General features: G+C 39.0%; 1 protein-coding gene across 32 annotated transcripts in view; it reads right to left on the bottom strand.

Annotated features, from left to right (window-relative positions):
- Nucleotides 1-17382, bottom strand: part of dlg2 (discs, large homolog 2 (Drosophila)) — a 228577-nt gene that overhangs the window by 61353 nt on the left and 149842 nt on the right. For all 32 annotated transcript variants that reach the window (XM_058411078.1, XM_058411085.1, XM_058411081.1 and 29 more), the window contains 3 exons: nt 9289-9339; nt 5445-5569; nt 1291-1460 (listed from right to left, as the gene is read on the bottom strand). In XM_058411078.1, the coding sequence (XP_058267061.1) occupies nt 1291-1460; nt 5445-5569; nt 9289-9339 (346 nt within the window). The remainder of the gene's footprint in view (nt 1-1290; nt 1461-5444; nt 5570-9288; nt 9340-17382) is intronic.

Raw genomic sequence — 17382 nt, 5'->3', positions numbered from 1 at the left:
TTGAGTGATCAGGTCACAATGCCTATTTGATTAAAATCTGACCACGTTCACAGTTGTACTAAGCACCATCCACTTACACCGATCAGGCATAACATTATGAGCAGTGACAGGTGAAGTGAATAAGACTGATGATCTCCTCATCATGGCACCTGTTAGTGGGTGGGATATATTAGGCAGCAAGTGAACATTTCGTCCTCAAAGTTGATGTGTTAGAAGCAGGAAAAATGGACAAGCGTAAGGATTTGAGCGAGTTTGACAAAGGGCCAAATTGTGATAAGTCCCTTAAGTCGTTTAAGTCCTGTAAATTGTGAGGTGGGGCCCATTTGGATGAATAAAGTATCTATCTATCTATCTATCTATCTATCTATCTATCTATCTATCTATCTATCTATCTATCTATCTATCTATCTATCTATCTATCTATCTATCTATCTATCTATCTATTTAACTTGCAACTTAGAGGACTTAAAAGATCTCCTGCTAAAATCTTGGTGCCAGATACCACAGCACACCTTCAGGGATCTTGTGGGGTCCATGCCTCGACAGGTCAGGGCTGTTTTGGCAGCAAAAGGGGGACCAACACAATATTAGGCAGGTGGTCATAATGTTATGCCTGATCGGTGGTTGAGCTGATTAACCGGGATGGCTGTTAATGTGTCAGGAGTCATTGGGACAGTTCCTTGCCAGACCCCTAGGCAGTCCTGGCAAGTGGTTTATTTATTATTGTGTTATTGCTGCATGGGCGGAGCCACGCCCTTTCCTAACATGTTTTTCTGCTTGTCCCTTGTTTCCCCTTGATGTGCTGCTTATATGTTTGTCCAGCTGTCATAGTCAGGGTCAGTCATTATATTTATATACATTATGTTATGTATGTCAAAGGAACGTTGTATGTGTGTTGTAAAGCCAGACGGCTTGTTATGTAATAGTCATGTTTTGCTGAGTTATGGTGTATTTATGTTACGTTTAATGTAGTTGTGTTAGTTTTGTTTTGTTAAATAAAAGCCATACACATACTGCATCCCTGCTTTTGTGTTTGATCTGCTTCTGCGGACGATTGGGCTTATGGCGGAGATCCGGGTTCGATCAGCGGCGTCCGCCCCGTTCGTTACATAACGACAGGTGTGAATGGTGCAGGTGTGGCATGGATTACTCTAAATATTAATGCTCAGCAAAATGATTACTAGGACCCAAGACGAGTCTGAACCCAATAATCTACAGAGACTAAAAGAGTTTTAAATGAGATTAAAACTAGAGAAAAAAACATGTTTTGGGGCAGAAATGGTGTAGAACCTTTTGGTCCTTTGATGAGTTTGATCTCGACGACGGTCTCCAGCATGGGTCTCCTTCTGCGTACGTAGAGCCGAACAATAGAGCCAGCCACCTTCAGCGCCTCCACGGCCCTGCTGTGGGAAACCTCGGACACGTCTACTTCATTCACACGCAGGATACAGTCATTCACCCTGCACACACACACACACACACACACACACAAACAGAGAGAAGTGGATATGATTTAGCACTGTAGTTCCAGTTTTCCAGATTGTGGCTGCCTCTGGTGCAAGGACAGCTCTCTCCTGAGGCATGATCTCACCGAGCATCTGAGACTCAACCGCTCCTGTCTCACCAACAAACTTCAACAGAGTGCAGGCAAAAAAATGAAACATGATGCTTGGAGGATATTATTAAAAAACTCAATACAGTTTTATTTCTATAGCACTTTAAACAATAGACATTGTCAGAAAGCAGCAGAAATCTGGATATAGATTTAGATCCCCAAACGAGCCAGAGGAAACAGAGGCGAGGAAAAAGTCACTGAGATGAAACGAGGAAGAAATCAAGAGGAACCAGACACAAAATGGAGCCCAGTCTCTTCTGGGTGAGATATAAGAGTGGGATTAGGAATCATTTCTTCAAATCTTCCACAAAAACAGGACTGAGGTGAGGATCTGAATTAATTTTTTTTATTAAAGGTAAAGTTATGAAGTGAAATCAAATGAAACTGATACGATCATAAACAATTCTATCCCTTCTATACTTTCTTCTATGCACATAACTAAGCACGATTTCACTTTTTTTTAATGCTTAGTCAAATGTTTAGAAATGAACATCTTCAAATAATGGTTATGAATGGTTATGACTGGTTATGGATAGTTATTGCTGGTTATAAATGGTTTTGAATGGTTATGACTGTTTATAAATGGTTATAAATGGTTATTACTGGTTATGAATTGTTATTGCTGGTTATGAGTAATGACTGGTTATGGACATTTATTGCAGGTTATGAATGGCTTTGAATGGTTATGACAGGTTATGGATGGCTTTGAATGGTTATGGTTGGTTATGAATGGTTTTAACTGGTTATAAATGGCTAAGAATGGTTATAAATGGTTATGACTGGTTATGGATAGTTGTTGCTGGTTATGAATGATTTTGAATAGTTATGACTAGTTATGAATGGTTATTACTGGTTATGACTGGTAATGACTGGTTATTAGTGGTTATGAATGGTTTTGAATGGATATTACTGGTTATGACTGGTAATGACTGGTTATTAGTGGTTATGAATGGTTTTGAATAGTTAGGAATAGTTATAACTGGCTATGAGTGTTTATAAATGGTTATGATTGGTTATGGATAGTTATTGCTGGTTATGAATGGCTTTTGAATGGTTATGACTAGTTATGAATGGTTATTCCTGATTATTAATGGTTATGATTGGTTATAAATGGTTATTACTGGTTATGAATGGTAATGGATGGTTATAACTAGCTATGAATGGTTATGACTGGTTATGGATAGTTATTGCTGGTTATGAATGACTTTGAATGGTTATGACTGGTTATGAATGGCTATAGATAGTTATTGCTGGTTATGAATGGTTTTGAATAGTTATGATTGGTTATAAATGGTTAAGACTGGTTATGGGTAGTTATTGCTGGTTATGAATGGTTATAACTGGCTATGGATGGTTATAAATGGTTATGACTGGTTATGGATAGTTATTGCTGGATGTGAATGGCTTTGAATGGTTATGACTGGTTATGAATGGTTATTAATGGTTATGATTTGTTATAACTGGTTATTACTGGTTATGAATGCTTATGGATAGTTATTTATGAATTGTTATTACTGGTTATGAATGGTTTTGAATGGTTATGATTGGTAATGAATGGTTATAACTGGGTATTACTGACTTCAAATGGTTCTGAATGGTTATGACTGGTTATGGATAGTTATTGCTGGTTGTGAATGGTTTAGAATGGTTATGATTAGTTATGAATGGTTATAACCGCTTATAATGGGCTATGAATGTTTATAACTGGTTATAACTGGTTATGAATGGTTATGAACCCAACCTTATGAAACCAAAACGGACCAAAATGTTCCTTTTCATTCTGTGTATTTTGTTTTCTGTAATTTACATTCAATCTACACTCTCCTCCAACTCCTAGCTCCATTGTAAACATCGTTATTAATAAATATGTCACAGAAGTATATCTGTTTAAAAAGCCAGTAAAATCAACCCACAAGACTCTTATCCCATTACTGCATACAGTATTTGATTTATTAACACTCCCCATGTTTCTCTACTCAGTCAGTAGCTCTTTCCTGAAGCCCAACAGATTTCAATTCTAAAAACCTCTAAAGAATTCAAATGAAACATTTTAAAGAGATATTTAGATAAAGGGTTATAATAGGGTTATATATATATATATATATATATATATATATATATATATATATATATTATAAGATATAATGCAAATAACACATAGCTGTTCCAAATGAGGCATGATCTCCAGAGATCAGTAACAGCACTACAGAAAAGCTAGGAATACATTGAAAAAAATGAAGTATTTATACACTGTTGTTTTTTGTTATTAAATATACATATGCATATTACAGAAGTACACAAACATAGAAAGAATTATAAAGATTAAAGTTAAGCTACTATTTTGTCCCTAAAATGTATCCCTAATGAGCAAGCCTGCGGTGAGGGTGGCAGGGAAAAACTCCCTGAGATGATATGAGGAAGAAACCTTGAGAGGAACCAGGCTCAGAAAGGAACTTCATCCTCATTTGGGTGACACTGGACAGTAAATAATACTGATAATGTTCTTTCTACACCAGCAACCATGAGCTCTTGAGGAACTCATTTCTGAGTTCATTATAGACTTAGCACTACTTCCTTCCTGCGGAAAGCTGACTGATGCAACGGCAGTTGAAAGAGAAAATGAGTTGCAGGACAACCTGAAAGCAGCAGGGACAGCACTTATACAGAGATACATAAAGCAATAAACTGCACCACAATTATCTATGGTTCTATAGACCACAAAGAACTTCTCTGCTATAAAAGATGAACAAACATGCACATTTAAAGCCTTAAGACAAATCAGAAAAAATAAAAGAAATACAGAACTTTTTCGAAATAATTCAGCACGTCATGTTTGGAGAAAGAAGGGATGTGTGGATGATTCCAGCAAAGTAAAGTACAGAAGCAAACTTCACTTAATACCTGCTAATTATTTCCATATCAGTTTAATTTCATTTTAAAAGCTTTAAGCCTGGTTTAAGCTCAAGAATACATCTATTTTGTGACATATTAATATACACAAGGTTGAAAAAACCATTTTGTTTAATGTGTAACTTAAACTCTATGTATCGGATGGACATTATTATATTCAGTAATAAAAACATACGTTTATATTTTCTTCCCCATACTCTATGACACACAGTGTCATCTGTAATATCTTTTAATATGTTTCTCGTGCAGAACTGAGAACAAAGGAGGTAGCAATGGACTGAAGGGTAGGACTGTGGTGTAGAGAAAATAGAGCTGAGGATAAGAATTAAATGAAGAGAGGATAAACACAGCTACTTTTCGCAGCAAACACACAAACACACACACACACACAGGCACAAAATACACAGTTCTGCTATCTTCCTCTCCACACTATGTAATTATGCTCGTGTGTATTACACTAACCATGTTGGTCTGCTCCTGATCATTGAGATAAGCATCAGTAAGAGGCACAATGTTCTGCTGTAATACGCAAAAACATTCCCCCATCACGCCAACACTTGTTTTTTGGATCAGCTCTAATGATCCTGTCCATTTCCTAATGAAGCTACAATGAGTTAAATGAGAGTGTGTGTAGGTGTGTGTGTGTGTGAGAGAGTGTGTGTGTGTGCTGCAGATCTGCTCTCTGGAGAGGTAATAAAACTCAGATACAGAGCTCAGTCTTAATCACTGACAAAATAGGAGAGAGAGAGAGAGAGAGAGAGAGGGTAGGGAAGGGAGGAGGGGAGGGAAGGATGAAAGAATGATGTTTAACATGTTAAACATTAGCACAGCTCAGAAACTAGGACATGATAAATGTTAGATGATATGGTAGATATAATGTTCTTCATCAGTTCATCTACTGTAAAAAGGCATTGCTCACCGGAGCCTGCCGTCCTCAGCCGCAGCACCACCGGGGATGATCTTGGTGATGAAGATCCCAGGATCGTCTCCGATGTGTGGATTATCCGTCCCACCTGCTATACTGAACCCCAACCCTGAGTTACCCTGAGAACAGAAAGGGCAGAAGTATATGTGAGACATGGATAAAGACATACACACACATATACACCTTGGAATGAACGATGCAGTATATACAATTATGTCAGTGTGAAGAGAGATAATAGGCCCATTATATCACAATAATCATCCTCTCCACTGGTAGACATCATATAGGCGATGCTACGATAATCAAGTGTGTTGATGACATACTGCTTTGGAAAAGATTTCAGGTGCATCATTAGCATGCATGCCCTGATTAGCGCTAATTATCCAAGCTAACAAGCAGCAAGTAGGGCTGGGTAATATTAAAGAAAAATATTCCCTTGATAAACAACTTACTATGAATGATAAAAAAAATGTCTACAACTTTCAAAATGGATAAAAAAAAAAAATCTTAAATAAAAGTAATTCATCTAATATGTCTAATGAGATTAGACATATATTATATAACAGATACGTGATCAGGCCTGTTCCTAGATATTCTAAATTCATTTATTTAGACATTCTAAATAATCCTTATTAATTATGAGTTCCTCTTATGATAAGAAATATTACACACTTTTACCTGTATTAAAGATATTTTCACTTCCCACTTCCTCATTCTATTGAAATAACTCCATAACAAACATTTTTCCACAAACTCCTTTTATTGTCAAATTCTGTTTTAACATGAGGGGAAATTTTATGGTGTTGAGACATTAAACATATTAAATAATACTGAAATAGATTAAACAGCAGCGATTTTCTGTGAACATTGGTAGACTAGAGTAGACTTTATCGATCTCGAGCCCTTTCGTTCCAGCTCACCAAGCGGTTCCCAAGTGAGTCATTCTCATTTGCTCGTTTCCTTGCTGAGTACCAATAGCAAATTTGCCATCTTGTGACAGAGTCTCTGCATGGATAAACTATAAGACGTCTCCACTGTGTCCCCTTCCTGATATTTCCCCTTGTTTTCTTGTCAAAATGTTAAGACAGTGACACTGAGTATAGCTCTATACTTTTTTTGTTTCTTACTTAATAAGCCTATTCATGTTATTATTAAATCTGCCGTGCCAGTTGAGAGTACACTGACACACCTTTGATGGTAATGTTAGCATTTGAGAAAATTATGACTCTGTTAGTATAAGTATAAAATGGTCCGAAATAACGATTCATACATCTATCCAATTTCTGTTGTGCTTGTCCTACACAGGGACACAGGGAACCTGGAGTCTGTCCCAGGGGACTCACAAGGGCACAAGGCAGGGGACACTTTGGATGGGGGGCCAATCCATCACAGACCATGCAACAACGCAACATCTTTGGGCTGGAGGAGAAAACCAGAGTACCCTGAAGAAACCCCTTGAAGCACAGTAGGAACATGCAAACTCTACAACTCTACATCTAGCATAACAGTTGTGACTCATCAGTATTTACAATGAGCTTGAGAAGCTAAAAGTCATAGCCTCCTGCTCAAAATCTCATCCCACTGGCCACAAAGTATGCAAAGGAGCTAAAAATCGTAAACAAATTTTGTCTCTGACTAACATTCGTTGCTGAGAGGGATGAGCGTGGAACTGATGCACTTTAATTGATTCTCCGGCTGATAAACAGCCAAACAGCCCCAGAGAGTGGCAGATTGGAGCTAATTACACTCACCCAGCCGAGCTATGTTTATTAGAGCACCTATGCAAGGAGGGGAAACGCTCCAGACACGGCAGCGTCATGCAAACTGTCATTTCTTGGAGCTTTGATTAATTGGCATGTGGGTAGATTGAGAAAGGCTCTTGTGATTAAAGCACTGCTGTCTCCATGGGGTGGTAGATGGCAGGATGCTGGGCAGAAGGAGAAAATACGCTCTGAGCTAGAACAGGTCAAATGAGTTAGTGATAATATTCACTTGCATCACTCATGTGGAGGAAGCCAAGAGTGTATATTATGTATTATAGAGAGTTATGGACATGAAGGGAGAGAGAAAGAATAAGAAAGAGTGAAGACAGAGAACAGCTGCCGTGTTATGGCTGTATCCATTTTTAATAGCATTTTATCTCAGTGAGTCCCACAGGGAGATGCAGGCAGAAGCTCACAGCCTCCCGGCGCCAGTGTTTGACAAATCAGTGCTCCCTTTGCTCCTGCTGACGTTTGCTATTGTCATCGCATCATCTTCAGGCCTGTGGATCCAATTACATCTGTCAAAATGTCACCTGCAGCCAGCTACCCCTCACACACACATCCTGCCTAGAGAGCTCAGTCCACTATTTTACATGCAAACAGAGAGTTCCAATTAAGAGCCGCCTACCCACGGCTGTCGGTGCCAGCGAGTGCACTGCTCCGATATCAATTAGCTGTAATGCAGCCTGTGGAGCACACTGTTTATCCCACAAGCTATCAGGAGAAAAGAATCTCTGTCTGTAAGAATCCAGAGCTACAGCAAAGAAAACATGTGCTTTATTTGGTTCATACCAGAACTCGCCAAGTAATTGCAAAATCTACAACTAACAAGGAGTACATTCCAGAATACCTGCACCTATATGTAGCTAAAAGAGTCCAGAACCGCCAAATTTAAAGGAATACTCTAAAATTATTTTACTTAATGTCAATTTACGATGCTTGTGTGGATGGTTGACGCAGGCAGATATTTTAACAGCGTTCCCTGGATTCTTCCAAGGAAGAATGGACGGAATCTTCATTATTTGAAACATGTTACAATAGGAGCCTAAGGGTTTTAAATGGGACAGTAAAAATAATCATGAAAAACATATACCCTATACATACACTATGGCCAGACGTTTGTGGACATCACATTCATATGTCTGATGTGGTAGCTTAGTGGTTACGGCATTAGACTACTGATAAGGGCGTCTGACATATGCCAGAAATGTAAATGCAAAATGTGGGTTGGAAGCAAACAGTTGCATAAAATGTGACTGTATGATGTAGCTTAATCAGAACGAAGAGGTCCAAATATTCCAGCATGACATTGTCCCTGGACACATAGTAAGGTCCATGAAGAGGTAGGGATAGACTGGAAGAAACTGACAGCCCTGCCCTCAACCCCATTGAACACCTTTGGGATGAACTGAAGAGCCAGATGCACCCCAGGTCTTACATCCAACATGTATGTAAAATACATTTATGTATTCATCAAAGTAAATTAAACTATAATCCTGTATAATTTATCCTTGGTGATTATAATGGTGAGAGGGACAAGTGTTTCTGTCACAGAAACACTAGCCAATCACAGGAATCTGTAACCTCACGTGTATAGAAAAGGGCAGATAGTGCTTGTAATGTGTACTGTAATGTGCTTGGGTGGTTGTCTTGGCGGAAGCCACACATAAAGCCCTCACCCACTCTGGTTAATAGAGGAAAGAATATGTAGTTAAGCATTACCAAGACATTTCATGGATCTGATACCGAGCTTAAATTATGTATTTCTAAACATTTATTAATATAGTTCTTACGTAAGCTTGTGTTCAGTTCATCTCTCAGCGCTAAGAGACGAGTTGAATTGCCTGTAGTTATCAGACATACAGTACACTACGGATGCATAAGTTAAACAAAGCTGAAGTTTCTTTAATGTCTTGGCATTTGAGGAAGATGAATGCAAAACATGCCACACCATTAAACCATTAAACAAGTGATGCATCTGGAGAGGAAAGATTTGATTAATTCAGTGCATAAATATGTGTGTAAGCCTATAATCATGTGACTGAATCAGTTAATGGGCCACTGGTCTGACTTACCCGCTCTAGCGTAATTTCTTCAAATTCATATTCGATTTCTGTCCCATTGACCTGGAAAAGGGGGAAAAAAAATCCTATTAAGTATTTGCAATGCAAAAGAAATAGCTGAAATTAAATATTAATAATCTGAAGCAAGCAACCCTAAAAAAAAAAATGAGAGAAGAGTATAACACATGACTTCACAACAAATATCCAAGTATCACGGAATTATAATAAAGTCAAGAAGTCAAGATTTGTCATTTCAACCATATATAGCTCACGCAGTACATAGTGACATGAAACAGCGTTTTTCATAATGCTACATAAAACAACATAGAGCTAAGGATTTGAAGTAAGTTGTCCTGTAAAGTGCATCCTGGGTGGATGGATCTACAGGTTTCTTTTCATTCTCCTCCAGACAGCCAGTTACTGCTTCAATCTAAACTTCAACATGCTAATTCTCTATTGATGCTCAGACCTTCTGTTAGCCTCAGAGACCATCAGTCTCTCACATGTAGGTGCACAAATTGTCCACAGGTATTGCTCACACAGCCTGACCTTTATTGCTTGAGGTCAACTGTGTGGATGTAGCACAGTATGCACTACCCAAGTGATCGTAATAGACACTCACACCACACAATCCTTCCTGGAGAGATCCCCAACACAGTGTATCCCCAAATTCTACTCACTAAAATATGAACCAAAGATATTTATCATGTGACTTTTTCACAACTTAACCTTAGTAATTGTGGTTGCACTATTTTGCATGGACTTTCTGTTCTGCAATCAGAACTGGAGGTGTTGTGCAAAGATATTTTGAAACTATATTCCTTTTCCACCAGCATCATGATCAATTTCATTTTTTGTTGTAACAGCCAAATAAATTCCTCATGGAGGCCTCAGTATTCTGCTTACATTTTGCCTTCATATAAATGGATGATAGAACTGGAACCAGGGATCTGCCACGTAGATTTTGTCTTGTAATCTAATCAGCTGTTGTTCGTTTTTGTCCTTGCTACTGGTCATTAAGGGGGCTCAAATCACTCAAACAATAATAAATATATATATAAATAATATCAGAACATTTCAGACAGATCACAGGCTGAGACTGCTCGTACCATGAGGGCACTGAGCTAGAGGGAGTTGCAACAGGGAGATCAGGGCTAAAACCTGGTAGTGTGGAGTCAGCAAGAAATCTAATTATATTAAAGCTACAAAGAAAAATAGATATTAAATTATTCACTTTAAAGATGAAATATGGAGATTTATGATTTATTTTGTGTTTGCTTTTAAAAAAAAAGTCTTACTTTGATTAAATATAAGCCGACACTGCTAAAAGGGAAGTCTCACTTTATCCCCCTTTTCCAGGCATATGTATTTACAAAATGTTCCATTATTCTTGTTTAGACATATGCACACATGGCAAAGAGTCTCCCCCACAGACAGCTATTACTACAGTCATAATCTGAACACATAGCTGACCTGCTTTAACACACTACAGGAATCCACCGAATTCAGGTCGTACAGCTGAATGACATTTTTAGCTTAGGTGAACCCAAAAACAGAACAGCCACTGGTGAGTAAATGAAATGTTAAAAGCAAGGCAGACTAATGCATATTTATGCCAACCACTATGCTGCTTTTTATGATGCCTCGCCTCATACAATCACAGCAAAAATCAATTTCATGCATCCTTTTTGGAAACGGATTCATTTTGTACAGTGTGGGGGGAAAAGACTTTCAAGGCTCTCAAGGACATGAGCAATAAGCAAGAGCTGATTCATGTGCAGACTACATCCAAGCTAATGAGAAAGAAAAATAAAATAAGAGTGAGAGTGCAAAGGAGAAAAAGCACCATTTAGTAAATCAATGGTAAGCATGCAATGATGTAAACTCAAAAAATAGAAACGTCATTAAATTAGGTATGATAATGATCATATGATGATATAGGCTAATAATCGATAAAAGTTATATTCTTCTATAACAGCAATTTGCCAATGATTTTATTGATATTATTTTTTTTATTCTTCTGGAACATCTGTGAAACATTAATTCCTGTTGCAATGTACGTTACAGCAGCTACAGTCATTCCCTCATCAGCCCCGCTATTTTCTCTCTCTTGAGATTCATAAGATAAAAATCTCAGCTTGTCATGTTACCAAGAAACCAGAAAGCACAAAGTCAGCCATTACAGCCAAGTTACAAAGACTCCATCCATAAATGTTACGTAAGTGTCTCCTGACTGAAAGCATCAACATATCAAGATTATGAGCATGTGCCATACAAGTCCATGTGAATGGTCTGTTATTATAGAACGCAATAATGCATGATAACGCGTGCATTAATACAAACCTACAGTATGATTTGTCATGCAGCTGGCACTACGGTCACTACGGCTGCTGTTATAGAACATGAACCAAAAAGATAAGAGAGTTCAGCATGACTACATGCATAAACAGTATTCAACTCTAGCTTGAGTGCCATCTCATCCCAGCAGCAGCTATACAACATAAAGTCCTTCACAAATGAAAGCGCATATTGCCAGACAGGTGTCACTGAATCTTTCATCCAAATCTAATTAGGTTTTTTCAAAGAAAATCTTAGTTGACGCTTCAGATTAAATATGTGTACCAGTTGCTGTTTATTTAAGTTGCTATAAATGTCTAGTTTAGATTATTGAGTCATCTAAGCTTTCTATCGTGTGTGTTGCGATTGAGGACACCAAGCTTTTGTCTTGTTCGTGGCCCTGCAGGCATATCGGTCTGGCACCATCTCACCAGAACAGATGAGGAGGAAAACGAAGAGCTCTCGAAAGCCTCCTGCTGGCTCTGAGGCAACACACTCTGATCCACCATCAGCACACAGAACTCAAGAGGCACAAACATCATCAGTGACAGAGAAGTAATTGATTGATAAATCCCAGAGTCTGGTTGGATCACCGAACCATTTCTCGTTATCGTAACAGTAACAGCAGCACTGATAATCGGAAATATGGCGCAGATATGTACAAAGTCAACAACAGACGGTGAGTTGCTTTCCTTAATGTCAGGAAAACACAGCCCTTCTGTCTGAGCCGCTCTACACTTGAACAGAATTACCGCGGCTCAAACCTAAACCCTGGCTCACATCAGCAATGCTAAGTGGTGCTTTCGCCGGGTGCGTCCTTGGGGAGAAGTGTTTGTGTGCTGTGGCTCGACTTCAGCTGCAGAGGGGAGGAGAGAGCTATCCAGACTGCAGGCTTACACAGGCTCATAATAAAGTGGTGAGTCACAGTGAATGTACCACTTACCAAAAAAAATAGAAAAATGCTGCACGTACACATCGAGAAATAATTTGTGTTCAAATAAACACACTTAATCGCTCCTGTTTCACACGATACATTCACAAGCAATAAGAGTTAGTGCTAACGTCGTGTCTTTCGCGTGTGTCTGTAGATTTGTGGGTTTATTTCTACTGCAATGTATAATCTACGGGACATTTTCATACCGAGGGTCACTACCAAACATCCAGTCCTCTTCAGACTAAGCTACATAAAAAAAAACCCCTCCATAAACCTGTAAAAAAAAAAATCAGCAGTGAAACGCTTTTCATCACAGTCACTGAAGCCTCCTGCGGTGGCAGTGCCACACAGAGGAAAGTTAAACATTAGCACAGTCTGTCTGTCAGTCTGAGCTCTGACTACAAGTTCTACACCATTCACGTCCACCGCATCAGCACCAGTCATTTAAAACAGAGCTTAATTGCATCTGCTTGCTGAAAATGTTGTGCTGACTGAAGCAGAGAGGGCATCAGACATCCAGGAAGTATGTATCCAGACTGAAAAAATGTGTTACGCAAAAATGCTTGATATTCGTCTGTAAGGATATTATAAAACCATAAAAGGATATCCTATATAGATGTCGTACATCGAGAGTCACTACAACACACTACTCACTCCTACAAGAGTCATTAAATTATGTATGACGATCATTATTTTTTTATTGTTGGATGAATTATACACTAATCTCTGAATACTTTTTGTGTAAAATAACTGAACTACACAGGTTAAAAAAACTGTCAATAAGATAAATTATTATTTGTGTTCAGAAATATACATTACACATACTGCATATTCTTGCAAGTGTAACCCCTGGGGTCTACTCGCACCCGATCCGAGCAGGTCTCGAAACCGGGTCTTTCCTCTATGAGATCAGGGGAGTGAGGTTTACCTGCACAGCACCTACCGCTGGCCTCTGTTTCACTCACCCCCCCTAAACCTCACTCCCATCCGGGTCACGGCACCAATGTAACCCCCCATGTCCTACTCACACCTGCTCTACGTGGATCTCGAACCCAGGTCTCTGGCATGGGATGCGGGAGCACTAACAAGGAGGCTAAAGTCTGCAGCCACTAGCGCGCCTCTTGAGATCAGGGAAGTGAGGCTTACCTGCACAGCACCTACAGGTGGCCTGCATTACACTCACCCCCCCTAAACCTCACTGCCATCCGGGTCATGGCACCAATGAAACCCCCCAGGTCCTACTCACACCCGCTCTATGTGGGTCTCGAACCCGGGTCTCTGGCATGGGATGTGGGCGCACTAACGAGGAGGCTAAAGACTGCCGCCCCTAGCGTCAGTTACTAGTGCGCCTCACAGTGGTTTGAATAATATTTCCTATCCACATTTTATTGAAAATGCATTTTGTCAATCCCCAATACTAGAAACTAATGGTAGGGTTAAAGATTCTGAATTTTTATTTTATTCTTTAAAACATATTAGTTAAGAAATATTAGTTCAAAAACATATCTTTGAAATCAAATACAAATGATCTTTCTTCATACAATCTTCTGCATCTAAATGTGGTTAATATTAGGGTTGAGTGATTTTTGCCTGACTAGTCAAGCCTTTCATTTTGTACTAGTCTTACGAAGCCTTGTTTTCTGGGGGTGTGGCTTTTAGAGAGAACACTGCAATAGTGGAACACTAAGCGGCTAGAACAGCTAGCTTCTTTTGTCTATAGTTTCAACCTTCAAATGTTAGTATACATTCACGTCATCATAACCTCTTACAATTCTGTCTATATTTATAACATCAGAATGCATTCATCAGCATCATCTGCGTCGTCACTAACATCATCATCGTCATCAGTCTCGTGTTCCAGCCTCTCAGCTACTCTCATGCTCAGCTAGAAAAAAGTGAAAGTTTGCCAGTTTTCTGGCAGAATGATTTATAGAGCTGCTTTTAACGCTGAAGCTGCTGCCTAAACCTGTGCTTCACAAACCCCTACTACCATTCACAAACACATGATACAGCAGCTATATGTAGAAATCAAATAATTAAAGAGAAGCTAAATGACGACATATCGGTTTAATGAACAATTATTTTAACAGAAAACTGTCAATTCAGTGTTGTGACCCTGATTTACTGCTCTTCCCTGACATCTCAGTGTTCAGCTACATACACTGATCAGGCATAACATTATGACCACCTGCCTAATATTGTGTTGGTCCTCCTTTTGCTGCCAAAACAGCCCTGACCCATCCTGCACTGTGTATTCTGACACCTTTCAATCAGAACCAGCATTAACTTCTTTAGCAATTTGAGCAACAGTAGCTCGTCTGTTGGATCGGATCACATGGGCCAGCCTTCGCTCCCCACATACATCAGTGAGCCTTGGTCACCCATGACCCTGTCTCCGGTTCACCACTGTTCCTTCCTTGGACCACTTTTGATAGATACTGACCACTGCAGACCGGGAACACCCCACAAGAGCTGCAGTTTTGGAGATGCTCTGATCCAGTGGTCTAACCATCACAATTTGGTCCTTCGTCAAACTCGCTCAAATTCTTACACTTGTCCATTTTTCCTGCTTCTAACACATCAACTTTGAGGACAAAATGTTCACTTAAAAGCAGCTTGTTTAATACATTAATTTATTTAATTAGACAGAGAAATATTAATGAACTTTAAACTACATAGCTACTCCAGTGATAACAATTTGCAATAACAAAAGGTGTAATGCTAGCCAAAGAGTTGGTACTGTTAGCTAACTAGGTCCAACCCACAGCATTTACAGCAAGCAGAAACAACGGCATGTGGCAGTGAACATTGTGTGATTACTGTAGCTTCATTAATCTTCTCCATCTTCAAGCATTTATCCTAGTTAGGACGGTGATAAGTCCAGAGAATCCAGAATCACAGAGCATGAGGCAGAAATATATATCCTGTTTGGTGTGCAAGTCCATCACAGAGCACCATGTAAATACACTTATGCCTAATTCACAGGAGCCAATCCACATACAGCATGACACTGAAAGGTGGAAGGAACTACAGAACCCAGAAGAAACCCCGATGAGAACAGGAGAACATGCAGGAGAACGAGTTCAAACCTGGAAACCTGGAGCAGTTCACTGTTGCACAATGTTACCATATTTAATACATTATTTTGTGTAATTTCAATTAGCAAACTACCAATGACAACCCTGTGCTTCAAGGTGTATAGTTGGCCAAATGGGTGCATAAATTAGGTTAATTTTAGCTGGTGGGTCATCTCCACAGAAACACATATTAACTGCATGCAGAGAACAATGGCATATGGTATAAACTTGAAAATGTTTGATCACTTTAGTAATCACATTATTGTGGTCAGGGTTTGGAAATATTCCAATAAAATCAAGCTAATGGTTTGTCTCCAGTTAGAGTTGCCATATACTGAACCAGTAGACTAAAACATTAAGAAACAGAAGAGTATAATATAAATTTGTAATAAGAACCAAAAGCTGCAAACAGAAATTTTTATATTGCTATCTTTATTCATTCTTGAGACTGTAAAGCCAAAACTGATAGTAAATCCCCATTAAAGGAGAAGTTCACTTCCAGAACAAAATAATTTCCTCACCCCCTGGTCATTCAAGATGTTCACGTCATAAGAAAATGATGTTTTTTGAGGGAAAAACATTTCAGGATTTTTCTCCATGGACTTCAATGGTGTCCGCAAGTTTGAACTTCCAAAATCAAGAATAAATGCAGCTCTAAACGATCCCAGTCAAGGAAGAAGGGTCTTATCTAGCCAAACCATCGGTCACTTTCTTAGAAAAATAAAAAATTGTACACTTTTTAACTATAAAAGCTCATCTAGTGCCAGCTCTGGGATGCGCCTCCACACCGCTACGTACTATGTAATCACGTCGGAAGGTCAGTGTTTACTAGTGTGGAGAAGGAGGAGCGCTCTGAAGTTGTTGCTAAGGAATAACCCAAAGTTATATCTCTTTGTGCCAGGTTTTTATTTAACTTTGTCATTTATTTTGTATTTATCTAGTATTTTGATCATTTAGAGCTCTTGGAAGCTGCAGTTAAACTGCATTTTGGAAGTTCAAACTCACGGGCACCGTTAAAGTCCACTATATGGAGAAAAATCCTGAAATGTTTTCCATCATTTCTTTACGACTGAAGAAAGAAAGACATGAAGAATTTGGATGACCAGGGGGTGAGTAAACTATTTGTAGGTTTTTGTTCTGGAAGTGAACTTCTCCTTTAATACTTTATTCAGCAGCATAATAACACAAATGTGTCACTCTAAATCAAAGCCTCCTGCTTTTATCATCAGTAATGTCCATTTAGCGGCCTGTCTTTTCCTCTGCACTCTATCATTCATTCCTGTCTCTCTCACTCATCTCCAGTCCATTTGTCTTTATTCACACTTCATCCAAATTCAGTCACCCCCACCCCCAACCCCACCCCCACGGCTGCCATGCAGCACAAATAACAAGCATTCATGCCTGATGCTGATGAGGGAAAAGCTCCGGTGGTTATCAAAAAGCTCGCATCGTATCCAGTGGCACTGTTTAACGTAGAGTGGAAATCTCATGTAAAATATTTATTTATGACATATTTCAAATGATGTCATAGAAATGTTACTAAGCAAGCTAAAACTCACTTGACATCATAACTCTCTGTCTTATATTACACACTAGGGGTGTAACACAATACCACTATTTGTATATGTAGCCTAGCACTCTGTCCCGTAAAACACTGGAAAAATCCCACAGGTTGTTTTTGTAATCCTGCTCACACTGCTAATTTTATTGTAAATGCCTGCTATGTTTTCTCATGAATTTTTCAAAACATAAACAGAC

The sequence above is a fragment of the Hemibagrus wyckioides genome, linkage group LG16 (assembly GCF_019097595.1).
Source record: "Hemibagrus wyckioides isolate EC202008001 linkage group LG16, SWU_Hwy_1.0, whole genome shotgun sequence".
Lineage (NCBI taxonomy): Eukaryota > Metazoa > Chordata > Actinopteri > Siluriformes > Bagridae > Hemibagrus > Hemibagrus wyckioides.
This window is presented reverse-complemented; position numbering and strand designations above follow the sequence as displayed.